Raw genomic sequence first — 18,210 nt, forward strand, 5'->3', positions numbered from 1 at the left:
TGGCACAGGCCCTGGGCAGCGAGTGCCTGGGGCTGGAATTCAGGAGGCCCCAGGCCTGTGCTCAGCCTGCTAGCGCTGTGGCGGGGAAGGGTTAACAGCTGTTTCTGATCAGGCGTGCTGGGCTCCATTAGCCATGCCTGAGCATCCCCATCACCAGGCTGCTGGAGCCGGAGGATGCTGCCAAGGTGAACTTAGCCCTGGGCTGCCTGGGGAGAGGGGCTGGGGCCTCGGGCTGGCACGTCCCTGCCCACGGGCGGTGGCGCCTCGAGGCAGCCCCAGGGCCAGCTGACTCTGCCAGCGGGCTGGGAGGGGGCCTGCGCAGGGCACTGCTGCAGGGAAGTGCACAGCCTCCCTTGGCACAGCAGGGTGGTGGCTGCACATGGGGCCCAGCGGGACCCTCCCCAAGGAGGACTGATCCCCTCCCCAGTGGTCCCACTGCCCCCCTGCGCCGTGCCGTGGGGAGGCAGGGGGCAAAGCCCCCATGATGGGGGCCCACACTAAGGTGGGAGCTGGGGCCTTGAGCCCAGCCCCGCAGTGGGGGCTGCTAACAAGGTTCCTCCAGTGGGGAGGGGAGCCCTGGGGAGGGAACAGCAGGGCTGAGCGTCCCCTTCTCGGGGGCAGTGGGCAGGCCTCCTTCTCAGCAGGCTGCCTGGCCCAGCCCGGGGGGCTGGCACCCTGAGCTCTGACAGGAGATGCAGCAGCTGGGGGTCCTCGCAGCATCCAGAAGAGCAGATGTTGGGGGCAGGCAAGCTGGGGGTGCTTCTGCATGTGTGCCGGTGCCTGGCTCCGCCCTCTCCTCCATCGCAAACACCCCCGCGCTGGCTGCAAGGCCCGACTGCTCTTTTCCAGGCTTCTCCGCGTCTGCTGTCTTTGGTCTGCCTGCCGCTCTCCCTGCTGGCCCGGGCACGGCACGGCACGACCCATCCCCGAGAGCGGAGCGCTGCCCCGTCGCGGCCAGCTCGCCCTAAGGCTGCCTTCTGCTTTCTCTTGCAGGGTGAAGAGCGAGCAGCAGTTTGCCATGGCGGCTGCAGCGCAGCTCCTTGCCTGGAGCCTGGTCCTGGTGCCGGCGCTGCTCCCAGCCTCTCCCCTGCCCCAGCCGTTCAGCAGCGAGCGACACACCAGGCCACGGGCTGTGGGAGCCTCTCTGGGCCCCGGCTGGGTGCAGGAGCTGGCTGGGTGGCCCCCTCTGGGCAGCCCCTCCGAAGAGGCTCTCTGGACCCGCCAGGCTCTGCCAGCCCTCTCCCCATTGGCGCTGGCTGCCCCTGGGGGGAGCCTGGTCTTCAGTGGGGCTGGGGAGCCGGATGATGAGCTGTGGCGAGGCTCCAGCCGTGCCCCCCTGCAGCCAGGGGCACCTGCTGCCCACTCTGCAGCCATCAGCCATGACACGGGGACCCCCCCTGCCCCAGCAGGAAGCTCTGCTCTCCCACCCCCCGCCTGGCCCCTGCTCCTGGGGGCTGATGGCTCTCGGCAGACGCTGGAAGTGCCCCCGGCTCCGGGACCTGCTGGCACTGAGGGGGCTGGGGGCCCTGGCCCAGCCACGGCCACGTTCCAGGGACACACTGGGCTTGGCTCGGGGAGCTGGCCCTTCACGCCCGCGCCTGGCTCCGGGGCTCCGAGAAACGGAGGCAGCCCAGGAGCCTTGGCATTCGAGAGCAGAGAACTGCCCTCGGGCTCAGAGCCCAGGAGCCTGCAGCCAGCTTTTCCCAGCCCGGCCAGGCCTCCTGGGGCAGAGAGCAGCCCAGGCCCTGCTGGGCAGGACAGTCTGGGCACAGCCGGGACGCCACGCCCCAGGCCAACGGTGTCCACTGTCGCCTTGGCGGCCAGGCCGGGGTCCGTGGCAGGAGCCAGCAGCACTGAGTGGCGGCAGGCGGCAGACATGGGCCCTGGGGTCGTGGGTCAGGAGGGCCGGCCTGTGAGCTGGGCTCCAGGGAAGGGGCAGCCGGCGCCTCGGGCCAATGTCCCCCGGGAGCCCGGGGAACCGCTGGAGCATGCCTGGGGAAAGGGCCGGGCTTCCTACACCCAGGGGTCCTCCCTCCCTCCCTGGGGCGATGCCCAGGGGCTGCCCCCGCACCCCACAGGCAGGGACGGCCAGCCCCAGCCAGAGGTATGGTGGGTCTCTGGAGCCAGCCTGGCTGCCTGGCCTGCTGCTACCTCCCAGCTGCAGCAGACAGCTGGAGCAGGGGGCTCCGTGGCTGGTGGGTGGCCTGGTCTTCCTCCCGCTGTGCTCAGCGCTGGCCGACTGGAGCTCCCGCCAAGCCTAGCTCCAGTGCAGGGCCGCCTGACCGAGCCAGCTCCCCCGGCACAAGGGAGCCCCGCCTGGAGGCTCACCCCGGCCTGGACAGAGGGGGCCACACTGGAAACCAGAGCCCCGGTCTGGACAGAGGGGCTCTCGGCTCATCAGAGAAGCACTCGGCGGGCGCTGCCCGGATCCGCGACCCAGCCACTGCACTTCCCCGGAAAAACTGTTCCTGGCACAGAACAGGGACCGGTGCACCCCCGTGCCAGGCCCGCCCTCCACGCCAGCCCGGGAACGTCACCCGCCCCAACGCCTCCTCGCCCAGGTATGTGTGACCAGCCCTGGGCTCCATGCGGCTGGTGGGGGGCTGCTCCCAGGGGTCTCCTCCCCGCCACGGGCACCTCCCCATGTTCCCACAAGCCTCCTGTCACCCCCTGGCCAGGTGCCTCACCCTCTGCCAAAGGCACCGGGACGCCCCTTCTCCTGCTGTCCCACCCTGTGGCCGCGGGAGAGGCTGGGGCAGTAACTAGTGGTGTTCCCCAAGGGTCAGTTCTAGGACCAATCCTAGTCAACTTATTCATAAATGATCTGGAGAAAGGGGTAAACAGTGAGGTGGCAAAGTTTGCAGATGATACTAAACTGCTCAAGATAGTTAAGACCAAAGCAGACTGTGAAGAACTTCAAAAAGATCTCACAAAACTAAGTGATTGGGCAACAAATTGGCAAATGAAATTTAATGTGGATGAATGTGAAGTAATGCACATTGGAAAAAATAACCCCAACTATACATACAATATGATGGGGGCTAATTTAGCTACAACTAATCAGGAAAAAGATCTTGGAGTCATCGTGGATAGTTCTTTGAAGATATCCACACAGTGTGCAGAGGCCGTCAAAAAAGCAAACAGGATGTTAGGAATCATTAAAAAGGGGATAAAGAATAAGACACAGAATATCTTATTGCCCTTATATAAATCAGCTTGGAAAAGAGGAGACTCAGGGGGGATATGATAGAGGTATATAAAATTATGAGTGATGTGGAGAAAGTAGATAAGGAAAAGTTATTTACTTATTCCCATAATACAAGAACTAGGGGCCACCAAATGAAATTAATGGGCAGCAGGTTTAAAACAAATAAAAGGAAGTTCTTCACACAGTACAGTCAACCTGTGGAACTCCTTGCCTGAGGAGGTTGTGAAGGCTAGGACTATAACGGGGTTTAAAAGAGAACTAGATAAATTCATGGAGGTTAAGTCCATTAATGGCTGTTAGCCAGGATGGGTAAGAATGGTGTCCCTAGCCTCTGTTTGTCAGAGGATGGAGATGGATGGCAGGAGAGAGATCACTTGATCATTGCCTGTTAAGTTCACTCCCTTTGGGGCACCTGGCATTGGCCACCGTCGGCAGACAGGATACTGGACTGGATGGTCCTTCGGTCTGACCGTTCTTATGTTCTGTTCCCCCCTGGGCGAGTGAGGCTGAGTGCATGGCCATGGGGCAGCCGGTGCAGCCACCTCAGGCCCCCGGGCCCTTGGTTCTGTTTCAGGGGCTGCAGCAGACGAGGAGGTTGGGGCCCCGCAGCGAGTCCGGGGAGCTGTGGACCCAAGAACCCCCGTGAACGCCACCTCCACGGCCACCTCTGCCCCCAGGCCGCCGCCGCCGGGGACCAGGCACTCAGGTGATGGGGGATCCGTCCCGTGACTCAGCCAGCCCCTCTCTCCCACCACCACAGGCAGCTGGGCCTGGGGGCTGCCCCGGCAGGGCCTGGGCACTGCGGGCTCAGAGACGGCCCCAGTGGGTCCCAACTGGCCCAGTCCTACCCAGCCCTGCGGGGACTGAGGATGCAGAGTTTAGAGGCACTCCTGGAAGGGGTGCTGGGACCCGCCTTGTGAGGTGCCTGTGGGAATGTCGAGGTGCTCCCCCCCCCCCCCGGCAGCCTGAACGCCCGCAGAGCAGAGGGGCTCGTCAGAGGCCTGGCCCAGACAGGAGCTGTAGGGCTGGCTGGGCTTTGGCCCCCAGCCAGGCAGTCTGGGGGTCACGGGGGCATTGATGCCGTCAGAAGAGCCTGGCTGATTGGGGGGCAGGGAGCAGCTATATCTGTCTGGGGCTCAGTGACAACTTCAATCAGGGCTGTTCCTAGTGACGGTGCCTAATCCCCTCCCCCCACAGGGATCAGCGCTGGCTGCCCCCCCCCCAATCCGGCTGGGCTTCCCGGGGACCCTGATCCTGCCTGGGACAAACCCTCGTTCCTGGGGGGGTTCCTGACTCGCTGCAGCCCGGCCCCGGGCCCAGTTCTCCCATCTCTGTGACCGGAGCAGCCCTTTCCGCTGCCCCCGAAATCCGCAGGCAGGAGGCGCCCGCATCAGGGCTGCCTGCAAGAGCCCCGCGGGGGCAGGACCCGGCCTCGGCCAGGTGCTGGGAACAGGAGCAGGTGGAAGCAAATGCGAGCCAGGGCTGGCGACAGGCTGGGTTGGAGCCAGGGAGCACTGAAGCCCCTGCAGGGCCCTCCCCGTGCAGAGCATGGGTGCTGTGGGGGGTCTGGCCAGCCTGGGTGCAGGGAGAACGCCGGGCACAGCCAGAACCGGAGCCTGGGTATCTGCGGCAACAGTGCACTGTGGGTACTTACTGAGCGGGGCTGCGCCATGGGGAGCAGTTACCCATCGGGGTTGGTAGTGGGGGCACTTGGGCTGCGTGCCCGGACGCCACGGGGTGGGTGAATGGTCCAGGCCCAGGGGATTTCCCCCCCCCCCCCCCCAGTGCAGGACAGGGCTTGGCCCAGAGCCCTCAGGGAGCTGGTGGGGGGAGCGGAGCTGGGCTCCCCGCTGGTGATGGGCTCGGCCCTGCTGGAGGGGCGACACCCCGCCCTGTCCATGGGCAGCTGACGACTGGCCCAAGGGTGCCTGGGGCTGAACTCGGCATGGAGAGAAGGACAGAGCCCCTCTCCCTCCCTGCCCCCGGCCGGCCAAGCTGGGGGGCACTTGACCCCACATGCCCCCCCTAAATGTCACCTCTCTGCCGATGCCCCTCACTCCTGACCCGCAGCCCCTGCTAGCCCAGCCCTGGGGTCTCTACTCCCCCCAGCTCTGCCAGCGTCCCTCCAGCTGCATTCCCGTGCTGGGGGTGACTGCAGGCGATGGTGGGGCTGGGGGAGGGGCACAGGGCTCAGATGGAGGCTGTTGGGGTTTGGGGCTGTCACTTTAAATGGCTGTGCCAGCCCCCCCCCCCCGCCCCAGCACGCAGGTATCTCCCACTGCAGCCCCATCTGGAGGGGGCACCTCTGGCAGGGCTGAAGTGCCACAGCAGGCAGCCCAGAGGGGACGGGTGAGGGGCTCAGGCTTCTGCTCTGGATGGGGAACCCTGGCAGCAGCTGATTGGACGCTGCTGCAGGATGCAAGTTGCTATGGCAACGTGGATGCAAGGAATGGGGCTGGCAGAGCAGGGCAGAATGGGCACAGAGACCCGGGGGGTGCAAGGGATCTGCAGGCCCCTGGGCGGGGAGAGGGCCAGCGGGTGGGGAGCAGCCCAGCTGTGGGACGTTCTGCAGTGGGGTGGCACACGCTGCCCTGGTGACAATGTGCCCCTTGCTGTTTGCAGATGGGACCCGACCTCCTGGCCCTGGCAGCACCACGGCCCCTGTGCCCACCCACCCCCAGCCCCCAGCCACTCCCCAGCGGGGCCTGATTAGAGTCAGCACCCAGCGAGCTCTCCAGCGCCCCCCTCTGCCCAGGCCTGGGCCCAGCGTCCCAGCCACGGTGCCTGCCTCTAGCCTGCCCTGCCCCCATGCCAGTGGGGCCTGCAGCCTCCTGCAGCCCAACCAGACGCTGCTGCGCTGGGCAGACCTGCAGCGCACGCTCGGCTTCGCCTGGGAGCTGCACGTCTATGGCACCAGCACCCTCTTCCTGCTGCTCAGCCTGGTGTGCGTGGCCAGCCTCATCGGCTCGCCCGCCCTGGGCCTGCCCCACCTGCCCTACACCCTGGGCGCCAACGCCCTGCTGCTGGGCGCCGGCCTGCTCCGCGCCACCTTCCTCCTGACCGACCCCTACGGCGCCAGGGCCAGGCTGCCCGCCCCGGCCGTGCGGCTGCTGTACAACGCGCCCTTCCCGCTGCTGCTCACCGCCTTCGCCCTGCTGCTGCTGCTGCTCCTGCGCGTGGCCCAGCTGCAGCTGCTGCCGCCCCCCCTGCAGAGCCTGCCCCTGCTGGCCGCGCTGGCCTCGCTCCAGAGCACCGTGCTGCTGGGAGCCGACCTGCTCTCGCCCCTGCTGAGCCCCGTGCTGGGCGTGGGGCTGCACCTGCTCTCCTGCGCCTGCGGCACCTCCCTCATGCTGGCCAGCCTGGCTGCATGCTGGCAGCTGCGGCCCCACCAGCCTGCCAGGCCGGGCGAGGCCCAGCGGGTGTCGCTGGGCTGTGAGGACCCCCAGGAGCTGCCTGGGCAGGGCAGAGCCCTGCAGGGGCTGGGCCCCTGCCCGCGGGTGCTGTTGGGGTGCAGCGCTCTGGGGCTGCTGTGCTGTGGGCTCCAGGCGTACGGGGCCCTGTGGCTGGGCGGGGTGCTGGGCCCGCCGGGGGAGTTCTCCTGGCCCTGGTGGTTCGTGCAGTTCTGGTTCCGAATCTGCGAGCTGCTGCTGGCCTTTGCCCTGTGCTTCGTGGCCTCACACCCCTTGTGCCAGTGCTGTGGCTCTGCTGACCACACCTGCTGGGCCAAGCTCGTCCGCTACTTCTGCACCTACCGCAAGGCCGAGGCGCCCGAGTACCCCAACAACTGCTACGACTGGGCCCACGGCACGCAGGAGCGGGCGGCCAGCAACGACATCAGCAAGAGCCTGATCCGCAACCCGCCCGAGCAGGTGCACCTGCGGGCACTGAAGGGCAGCAATGAGGTGAGGGCGACGGGGGCCTTCTCTGCCAGGGGCTCCACCTCCTCGCTGGGCCGGGCTGGCGCCAGCCCCAAGTGCCCCAACGCCGCGCGCATGGGGCGCTCCTACACCAGCGTCTGCTTCGAGAAGGAGTCGGTGCTGTCGCTGGGCGAGCTGGAGTTCCGCCCGCCCTCGCCCATCAACCTGAGCCGCAGCATCGATGAGGCCCTCTTCAAGGAGCACCTGGTGCGCGACAGCATCTTCCTGCGCTCCAGCCTGCAGTACCCCGGGCGCCTGGCGCGCCAGGACTCCCGCTCCTCGCTGCGCCGGAGCTCTGCCCTCACGCCCATGGCCGAGCCGCTGCTGCCCGCCAAGGCCTGGCAGCGGCGCAGCAGCGACCCCGACTACCTGTACAGCCTGGCCCGCTGCAGCTCACTCAGCGACCTGCCCTCCCAGAGCGCCAGCCTGCCCCCGAGCAAGGGCCTGCCCAGCCAGCCTCCCACCGAGGGCACCATCTCGGGCAGCTCCCTCGACAGCTTCTCCAAGGGCTCCCTGAAGATCAGCTGGAACCCCTGGCGGCACGGCCTCTCCTCGCTGGAGAGCCTGCCCCTGGAGGAGACGCCCAGCCGGGCCCCGCTGCTCCCCGACGAGGCCCCCGGGCCCAGCACCACAGGAGGGGCCGGAGACTCTGAGCGCGAAGCCAGGAGGAGTTTCCTGGCGCTCAGCAAGCAGGTGGATTCCCGCAGCCTGTCGAGTGACACCATTGAGCTGTGAGGGGCAGGGCCAGAGCGGCCCCCCTCGGCACAGCGCGGAGGATAGTGGCCGGATCGCAGCCCGGGTGCTGGCAGGCCGTGGAGCCCTGCCATGGGGGCAGTGCCAGGGAGAGCCAACGGCCTCCCTGCCTGCCCCACCCCTGCCTAGTGCCAACCCCCAACCCCCATCAGTGATTTTTATGTAGGTCTATTTTCCCAGCTCAGATTTTGCACTGGGGGGTGGGCGGGGGGCTGGGCCAGCCCAGGGAGCACCAGCACAGCGGGGGCAGGACTTGCTTTCCCGTACATGCTGCAGAGCTGGGCCGGGGGGGGCAGCGCTGGCTCTGGCTGAGTGAGGGCCAAGGCCAGGAAGGAGCCCCCAGCCGAGCACCCCCAGGGAGGAGGGTGGGGGCTAGGCCCATGCAGCCAGGGCTGCTGCAGGGGGGAGGTGGCCTTAGCCAAGGGGGACCCATGGGCATGGCAGGGCTGAACCCCCCACTAGGCCAAGCCCAGGGAGCGGCTCGGGTGAGGCTGCCCCAGGGCCCAACATTGCACAGGCACCACAACAGGTGCGGCAGGAGCCACTAGCCCTGATCCCAAGGGGGCAGCCCCCACCTGGCCCCCCAGGTGCAAAGAGCTGCATGCCAGGGGGCAGAAGTGGGGGGCTGACCTGCGTGGGGGTGGGGGGGCTGTTGCTGTGGGTCTGTTTGTGCCAAAAGAACGAAATAAACTTGCTCTCACAAGCCCTCCGCGGTGCTGGAGCGATTTCTCCCGGCGGCTGGGCCCATAGCTCCGGGCTAGGGGGTGGGGGGGCAGTCTGTGCCCCACCCCAGGGACAGGGGTCGAACCCCTGCCAGGGGATCCCCATGGGTCATGCAGCTGCACGTGGGGTCGGGGGGTGGGACAGGCCCTGCCAGTGCCCGGGAAGCTGTGGGAAGTGCCCTGCACTATGGGCCGAGCAAGGGGGCATGGCTCCTGGTGCCCCCCTAGCCCAAAACTGGCTCTAGAGGCAGATGAAGGTTTCCTGGGCCAGAACAAGTCAGGGGGTGGCTCCTTCCCCACCCCACTCTGCACCTTCCCGGGTTCCCCCCCTGCCCCATTCCATTTGTCCTGTAAGGCATTTGCTCCTTTCTGCCCCCGCCACTGTGGCCCCAAGACCGGCCCAGCTCTGCCCCCCGCCCAGGGTGCAACACGGAGTGCGAGTGCCTCCAGTCCCAGTGGGGGGGTCTGCCTGGGATGGGGGTCACAGGGGATCCCCCGCTGGGCACCAGAAGCTGGGGGGGGGGGCTTCGCGGGGCCCTGTGGCTTTTCCCTCACCTGGGTCTAGCCCAGCACACGCGGGGCCTGACCCCTTAGCTGGCCGGGCTGGTGCATTACCCCGCCCCCCCAGCCAGGAGCCCCCAGGCACAGGGGGCCCTGGCCACACACAAGCCTTTCTGCCTCCCCCCCCCCTGTTTGCTGGTGGGAAGCAGGTGCCTACCCCCCCCCCCGCCCAAACTGGAGCGACTGTCCCTCCCCAGGGAATGGGGGTGAGGGGGAAATAGTCTTGGGGGTCTCAGCCCCCCTCCCCCCATTGGCCAGCCCCATCCAGTAGCCCACACGTGCTGAGCTGCCCTCCCCAGCGAGTGAGGGCCCCAGACCAGGTGCCTGTGACACCAGTAACTCCAGGACCCCCCCCCCCCCAATGGGTGCCGGGCCGGGGGGCCATGGGCACAGGGCAGAGCTGTCTCGGGGGGGGGGGGGCGGCAAGGAGCACAGGGAGGGGCTGTGTCTCTGGGGGTGGCTGTGGAGTACAGGGCGGGGCTGTGTCTCTGGGGGCCCTATGGAGCACGGGGGGGCTGTGTCTCTGGGGGGGCCATGGAGCACAGGGCAGGGCTGTGTCTCGGGGGGGGGCTATGGAGCACGGGGGGGCTGTGTCTCAGCAGGAGCGTGGGCCAAGGAGCACAGGGGGGCTGTGTCTCTGGGAGGGGGCTATGGAGCACAGGGAGGGGCTGTGTCGGGGGGGGCAAGGAGCACAGGGGGGGCTGTGTCTGGGGGGGCCCTATGGAGCACAGGAGGAGCTGTGTCTCTGGGGGGGCTATGGAGCACAGGGAGGGGCTGTGTCTCGGGGGGGCAAAGAGTACAGGGAGGGGCTGTCTCTCGGGGGGGGGGCAAGGAGCACAGGGAGGGGCTGTGTCTCAGGGGGGTCCTATGGAGCACAGGAGGGGCTGTGTCTCTGGGGGGCTATGGAGCACAGGGAGGGGCTGTGTCTCTGGGGGGGCCAAGGAGCACAGGGAGGGGCTGTGTCTCTGGGGGAGCCCCATGGAGCACAGGGGAGGGCTGTGTCTCGGGGGGGGGGCAAGGAGCACAGGGAGGGGCTGTGTCTCTGGGGGGAGGGCTATGGAGCACAGGGAGGGGCTGTCTCTCGGGGGTGGCAAGGAGCACAGGGAGGGGCTGTCTCTCTGCGGGGGCTATGGAGGACGGGGGGGCTGTGTCTCTGGGGGGGGGGGCTATGGAGCACAGGGAGGGGCTGTGTCTCTGGGGGGGCCAAGGAGCACAGGGAGGGGCTGTGTCTCTGGGGGAGCCCCATGGAGCACAGGGAGGGGCTGTGTCTCTGGGGGGGGGCAAGGAGCACAGGGAGGGGCTGTGTCTCTGGGGGGAGGGCTATGGAGCACGGGGAGGGGCTGTGTCTCTGGGGGGGGGCAAGGAGCACAGGGAGGGGCTGTCTCTCGGGGGTGGCAAGGAGCACAGGGAGGGGCTGTCTCTCTGCGGGGGCTATGGAGGACGGGGGGGGCTGTGTCTCTGGGGGGGGGGCTATGGAGCACAGGGAGGGGCTGTGTCTCTGGGGGGGCCAAGGAGCACAGGGAGGGGCTGTGTCTCTGGGGGAGCCCCATGGAGCACAGGGGAGGGCTGTGTCTCGGGGGGGGGGCTATGGAGCACAGGGAGGGGCTGTGTCTCGGGTTGGGGCAAGGAGCACAGGGAGGGGCTGTGTCTCTGGGGGGGGCAAGGAGCACAGGGAGGGGCTGTGTCTCTGGGGGGGGGGCTATGGAGCACAGGGAGGGGCTGTGTCTCTGGGGGGGCCAAGGAGCACAGGGAGGGGCTGTGTCTCTGGGGGAGCCCCATGGAGCACAGGGAGGGTCTGTGTCTCGGGGGGGCAAAGAGCACAGGGAGGGGCTGTCTCTCGGGGGTGGCAAGGAGCACAGGGAGGGGCTGTGTCTCTGGGGGGGGGCCTATGGAGCACAGGGAGGGGCTGTGTCTCTGGGGGGGCCAAGGAGCACAGGGGGGCTGTGTCTCTGGGAGGGGGCTATGGAGCACAGGGAGGGGCTGTGTCTGGGGGGGGGAAGGAGCACAGGGGGGGCTGTGTCTCGGGGGGGCCCTATGGAGCACAGGGAGGGGCTGTGTCTCTGGGGGGGGGCAAGGAGCACAGGGAGGGGCTTAGTCTCTGGGGGGAGGGCTATGGAGCACAGGGAGGGGCTGTGTCTCTGGGGGAGCCCTATGGAGCACAGGGAGGGGCTGTGTCTCTGGGGGGGGGCTATGGAGCACAGGGAGGGGCTGTGTCTCTGGGGGAGCCCCATGGAGCACAGGGAGGGGCTGTGTCTCTGGGGGGAGGGCTATGGAGCACAGGGAGGGGCTGTGTCTCTGGGGGAGCCCCATGGAGCACAGGGAGGGGCTGCCTGTCTGCCCCTCCCCCCCCCGCGAAGGGCATGGGCCAGCACAGTGAACGCATCACAAGGCCCCCCCCACACTCCCACCCCCTGTCTGGCTTTGCGAGCCCCGGGGAGACCTGTCACGGGGCCACTCAGCTGGCTGGTGGGACCGGTTCCCACGACCACTCCGCTGTGTGGCCCCCCCCCACCTTTTGCCCCAGAGCACCAGCTCCCTCACAGCCTGGCTCTGACCCCCCCCCCCAAGCCTGCCCCTGCCTCCTTATGCCCACCCCCTACGGTGCGGGGGGAGCTGCACCCCACTCCCAGGCATCTCTGCCATGCCTGGACCCCGGGCTGCAGCCCCCACCCCCAGCGCCCAAGGACCACAGCGCCCGGCAGGGTGTGAACACATTTATTTTCCTGAGGTGTGAGCCAATAAATACACAAACAGCCCTGACAGGGACGGACCAATGCAGCAGCCATGGGCATGGGACAGGGGAGGATGTGCGGGGAGGAGCTGGGCCTGGCGAGCACCCCCCTGCAGTGGAGTTGGGGTGCTCAGTTCAGTAAGAAACCAAGCTTGGTGTGGGGGGAGAAGGGGGCCGAATTCTGAGTCCAGGGGGAAGCTGCTCTCAGACCCAGGCCTGCCATGACCAGCCCCCCCCAGGGGCCCCTTGTTTTCCCTCCCCCATCACTGCCCTGCTGGCCTCCCCTAGCACCTTGCTGAGTGGGCCCCAGGAGCAAAGTTGAGCAGGCTTTGGGGGGGGCTGAGGGCAGGGCCCCACCCCGGGCTGCTTACCCCGACCCTGCCAGCGCCGGACTAGCTGGAGGTGAGGGGGGAGCGGGCGGAGTCAGCACTGGTGGGGGGAAGCCCAGGGCTGGGGCAGCAGGGAGTGCGGGTGGGGGTGCGGGGAGAGCCCAGGGCTGGAGTGGGGGGGCAGCCAAAAAATTTTTTGCTTGGGGCAGCAAAAAACCTAGAGCCACCCTGAGCAGAGCAGCAACTGCCCCTTTCTGCCTGGGCCTTGGCAGCCAGACGGAGCTCAGCACGCAGCCCTGCCCGCTGAGGGAGGCGTCAGGCAGGGCTTGGTCCTAGGTTATACACCCCACAGACTGGTACCAACGAGGGCTGTCAATTAATCACAGTTAATGCATATGATTAACCAAAACATTAATCACAATTAATTTGTTTTAATTGAGATCAATGAGTGTTAAATTGGAATTGGTATTTTATGGTTTATTAAATAGGTTGGATATTTTTCTACATTTTCAAGTATAGTGATTTCTATTACCATACAGAATACAAAATGTACACTGCTCACTTTATATTATTTTCATTACAAATATTTGCACTGTAAAAATAAACAAAAGAAATATTTTTAATTCACCTCATACAAGTACTGTAGTGCAGTCTCTTTATTGTGAAAGTGCAACTTACAAACGTAGAATTATGTACAAAAACCTACTTTCAAAAATAAAAATATAAAACTCTAGAGCCTACAAGTCCACCCAGTCCTATTTCTTATTCAGCCAGTCCCTCAGACAAACAAGGTTGGTTACATTTGCAGGAGATAATGCTGCCCGCTTCTTGTTTACAATGTCACCTGAAAGTGAGAACAGGCGTTCGCATGGCACTGTTGTAGCCGGCATCGCAAGGTATTTACATGCCAGATATTCATATGCCCCTTCGTGCTTCAACTACCATTCCAGACAGGGCCGGCTCCAGGGTTTTGGCCGCCGCAAACAAACAAAACAAACAAACAAAAGCCGCGATCACGATCTGCGGCAGCAATTCGCGGGAAGGTCCTTCGCTCCGAGCGGGAGTGAGGGACCGTCCGCCGAATTGCCGCCGAACAGCTGGAGGTGCTGCCCCCTCTCCGGAGCGGCCGCCCCAAGCACCTGCTTGGTAAGCTGGTGCCTGGAGCCGGCCCTGACGCCAGAGAACATGCTTCCATGCTGACGATGCTTATTAAAAAAAATGTGTTAATTACATTTGTGACTGAACTCCTTGGGTGAAAATTGTACGTCTCTGGCTCTGTTTTACCCGCATTCTGCCGTATATTTCATGTTATAGCAATCTCGGATGATGACCCAGCACATTTGTTTTAAGAACACTTTCACTGCAGATTTGACAAAACACAAAGAAGGTACCAATGTGAAATTTCTAAAGATAGCTACAGCACTCAACCCAAAATCTGAGAGGGACAAGGTGTGGAGCATGCTTTCAAAAGTCTTAAAAGAGCAACACTCCCATGTGGAAACTACAGAATCCAAACCACCTAAAAAGAAAATCAACCTTCTGCTGGTGGCATCTGACTCAGATGACAAAAATAAACATGTGTCGGTCCACACTGCTTTGGATCATTATCGAGCAGAACCCGTCATCAGTATGGACGCATGTCCTCTGGAATGGTGGCTGAAGCATGAAGGGACATGTGAATCTTTAGCGCATCTGGCATGTAAATATCTTGCGATGCCGGCTACAACAGTGCCAGGCAAACGCCTGTTCTCACTTTCAGGTGACATTGTAAAAAGAAGCGGGCAGCAGTATCTCCTGCAAATGTAACCAAACTTGTTTGTCTGAGTGATTGGCTGAACAAGAAGTAGGACCGAGTGGACTTGTAGGCTCTAAAGTTGTACATGGTTTTATTTTTGAATGCAGATTTTTTTGTACATAATTCTACATTTGTAAGTTCAACTTTAATGATAAAGAAACTGCACTTCAGTACTTGTATTAGGTGAACTGAAAAATACTATTTCTTGTGTCTTTTTACAGTGTAAATATTTTAATCAAATATAAAGTGAGCACTGTACATTTTGTATTCTGTATTATAATTGAAATTGATGTATTTGAAAATGTAGAAAACATCCAAAAATATTCAAATAAATGGTATTCTACAGTGTGATTAATTTTTTAATCTCTTGCCAGCCCTAGTGCTAATGGATCTAGGCAGCAGGGGGCATATTCAAACTTACCCCCTTTGCCCCTCCGGCGCCTGGCCCTTCAGGGCTGGTGGGTGGAGAGGGTGCAGGCATGCCCAGGGCCCTGAGCAGTGCTGGAGTGAGGGGCTGGGCCAGGCCTCGCTGGTTGGGGCCCCCATCTCAAGCCGTTGCTCCTGGAGCAGACATCATGGGCTAGCCTCTGAGTGTAGCTGGAGCCAGCTGGCCCCACTCCCCAAACTACACCCAGCTCCCGCAGGACATGGGGGGCAGTCTGGGGGATCAGGCCCCATGGCCAGTATTAAACCTGCTTTTCTAGGGTTGGGGCCCCCACCTGGCACTCAGGCAGGACTGGCCCTGCTTTTCTCCAGTACTGGCTGGGGGTCAGGAGGCCACACATGCAGGGGCAGGGCAGAGCACTCTTTAAAAGCCCCCCCCCCCATCCCCAGCAGGGGCAGGTGCCTGCCCTTCCCAGACTCCAGGAGTAGCCACCACGTTTGGTCCTGCCTTGTGGGGGGGCCAGGCACTGCCAGAGGGTGAGCGTCTGGCACCGCTCTGCTGCCCCCTGAGATCAGAGCCCCGAGCCAGGGGCCTTGTGTTGAACAAGCCCAGCACTGTTGTTCTCAGCTAGCCCGGTGCCAGCTCCCAGCCTCGCTGGCACTCAGCTCCAGCAGGACTTGGCCCTGCTCCTGTTCTCCCCCCAAGGGCAGGGCAGGCTCCAGCCAGGGATACAGAAGACCAAGGCTCAGTTCCCAGTCACTTCATCTGCCCAGGCCTCTGTCCCCTCTGCACCATGGGGGGGCCCTGTAATGACATTCTACACGGCAAGGTGCTCGGGGCCCTAGACTGAGGCTCATGCCAAAGGGGGCAGCTGGATAGATCCTGGGGTGGGAGATTCTCTTCAGCCATGTGGCCCCTGTGGTGCACAGTGTGGGGGGGAGGGGTGTCTCCTTCCTGTTCAGCTCAAAGGTGAGCAGGATCTCACTCCCCGGCTGCGTCCCACCTGTGGACACCCCACACTGCCCCGGAGCTGGCATGCAGAAGAGGACAAGAGCAGAACAGCAACCACTGGAGACTGAGATCACAGCAGTGCCAGGGGAGGCTCATCAGCGGCTCGATATTCACCCTTTGCCCAGGGCGCCGGCAGTGCCCAGCAGCAGGGCCTCTGGGAGCCAGCAACCTGCGGCACAGTCCAGCACGCTCATCTCCACCAGCTACACGCAGACACGTCCTGGCTCCCCAGCGTGCATCCAACACCTGCCAGTGCCCAGGCACCATGCGCCAGACAGCAGTGCTTCACCTGGGCAGGGTCACAGTCCCACGAGGCCAAGCTGATTTCAGTCTGTGGAATCTGGCCTGACCCCTGGCGGCCCCAGGATGCTGAGGAGAGCGTCCTGGCTTCAAGCCTGTGTCTCGTGCAGGGGTTTGCACACCAGTCAGTCCCCACTCCAACTCCCCTTTCATGCCATGGAGGCCTCTAGGCAACCTCAGGATCCCCAGAACTAGAGACTCCAGCAGCCAGGGCCGGGAACATCTGCCCCAAACACCCCCCCCCCTTTTCAGGGACTCTCTCATGACAGACAAGCAGCAGCCTCCAGCTCTCGTCCTTCCCCCTGGGACGCAGTGCACCCGGGGGGACCAGTTCTCAGCGCAGCTTCGCCGGTACGAGCCAAAGCCTCCCCCGCCCTGAGGCAACAGGGCCTGCTCGCGACCACCCGCGTCGACTGGCTCAGCCAAGGGATGTCAGGAGCCCTCCAGAGACTCAGGGTTCAAGGCCAGAAGGGGCCATTCGCGCACGTCCTGACTCCTGTCCAGCACAGGCCAGTCCGTACTGCCCAGTTACCCCTGTGCTGGGCCCAGCGGCTTCCAGAGCTGGCAGCGCCCCTGCCCTCCCGGGCCAACTTCCCATTTGAATTGGTCTGGCCTCCGCTGCCAGCTGCCCCCACCCAGGGCTGCAGGGGCCAGTGCAGAACTCATAGGGCTGAGCAGGTGCCTACCTCCCTGGGGAGACACCCGCACACCACCACCTCCAGGGCAAATCCCAAACCACACCAAGGACCTGCCTCAAACGACTGGGCCACAAGCCATCCAAGCATATGCTGCACCTCCTGCCAGACTTCCCCTGGGATCCCTTCCTGGCCACTCAGATCCATGTCCCAGCCCCCAAAGATCACATGGACCCTGACCTTGCAGCTCTGCCCCCGTCCCCACGTGCAGCCCTGAGCAGAGCTTTCCACAGCCTCACAGCAAGCCCCCCACGCCCTCCGGGCACACAGGCTGCCGCTCCACGCTGTGCTGGCACTCCAAGCCATCCACCACCACGTCAACCCCTACGATCCAGCTCCTCGCAGTCAACAGCTGGGAGACACCTGCCCCTCCTCAGGCCAGCAGCAGTGTCGGATCCCCGGGAGAACCCAGCCGCTCTCCACTGCCCATCCATCAGCCCGGCACACTCTCCACAGCTCAGGTCAGCCTGAGAGGTCCCCGGAGGACTCTGGTCACAAACCCGTTCTGCAGATGGGGCTCTCCTGGGACCGTCCTGTTTGCCGCCAACAGACACAAAACACCCCATTGCACTCCAGAGCGTGCCCCAGTCGGGGATCCCGCCAGGCCCTTTTCTCACTGCTTCCCCCATCCCGCAGACACGAGATCAGGCAGGCTGCAGCCCAGGAACTCTCCACCCATCCACCAGTTCCCCTCCCGCTCTCCCAAGACCCACCCAGAGCCCCAGGGGGCTGGCAGAGCTCTGCTGGGAGCCTGCGTGGGGAGCTCTGCACAGCTGCTCCCCTCTGGAGGCTGCAGCCCCTGGGCTGGAGCTTGCCGAGGTGGCTCAGCGTGCTACCCCTGCACACACAGTGGGGATCCAAGGCAGGTCTCTGGGGCTGACGGAGCCCTGTTCCGGCCCCCGACCGCAGTGCTCTCTGCACATCGCCCCAGCTGGCCACGGGCGAGCCAGAGTCCACCAGCTCCCAGCTCTCATGGCAGGCCCGTCCTGCACCACATGTGGAGATGGGGTAGACTCCACGTCAATCGGCCAGCCACCCGCCCTTGTGTCTTTCCTAAAGATCATTCAAGCCTGGCTGGATGGACCTTTGGTCTGACCCAGTACGGCTGTTCTTACGTTCTTACACCCAGGAGAAACAGCTCCAGCCCCAGACAGCGTGAGAGGCAACGGGCCCAAACCCAGCAGACGAGTCCCTGCCTGTCGCACGGGACAAAGCCCCGGCCACCCCTGCCAAAGGCTGCCGGTGTGGCGCCAGGCGGTACCAGCAGCCTGTGCACCCGGACGGCAGCCCCCTTTCTCCCAGCAGGCAGGCTGTTCCCTGCACGGGGGGCCCTGGCATGCTGCCCATTGCTGTGCCAGATAAGGCCCCCGACTGGGCAGAGGCCATCTTTGGAGTGTTGCTCTCTGCAGCGCTAGGTCTCCTCCGGCCTGCCTGTTGATTGGGCACTCCCAGCGGGAACCACCACCTGTCCTGCAGCCCCATGCGCTGGAGGGGGGCACACGCAAGGCCCAGCCCCAGCGACAGGGCACGAAGCGCTTGCACAGCGAGTGGGATCCACATGGACAAAACATCTTCAAGGGGAAAGCGACTCTGAGAACTCTGGCACAGGCCTGGCCAAGGGGTGCCACATCCTGCCCTGCACCACCCCACCCCCAGAGCCAGGGGCCCCCCACCAGCTTCCCACCTCACCCTCAGTCCTGGGGCCCCCTCAAGCCAGGCACCCCCTGCTCCCCATCACAGGGACAGTCCCCAAGCCGGTGCTAAGGGCCTCGCCCACCCAGGCCCTGTGTTGGGGGCAGGGAG

General features: G+C 64.2%; 1 protein-coding gene across 1 annotated transcript; it reads left to right on the forward strand.

The window, feature by feature from the left end:
- The first annotated feature begins 692 nt into the window (after positions 1-692).
- On the forward strand, positions 693-7,860 carry PRRT3 (proline rich transmembrane protein 3). The gene is given in 4 exon segments (XM_065407201.1): positions 693-741; positions 744-2,561; positions 3,783-3,914; positions 5,831-7,860. Coding segments are annotated over 4 exon segments (4,029 nt in total).
- Positions 7,861-18,210: the final 10,350 nt, after the last annotated feature.

Source organism: Emys orbicularis, chromosome 7 (assembly GCF_028017835.1).
Source record: "Emys orbicularis isolate rEmyOrb1 chromosome 7, rEmyOrb1.hap1, whole genome shotgun sequence".
Classification (NCBI taxonomy): domain Eukaryota; kingdom Metazoa; phylum Chordata; order Testudines; family Emydidae; genus Emys; species Emys orbicularis.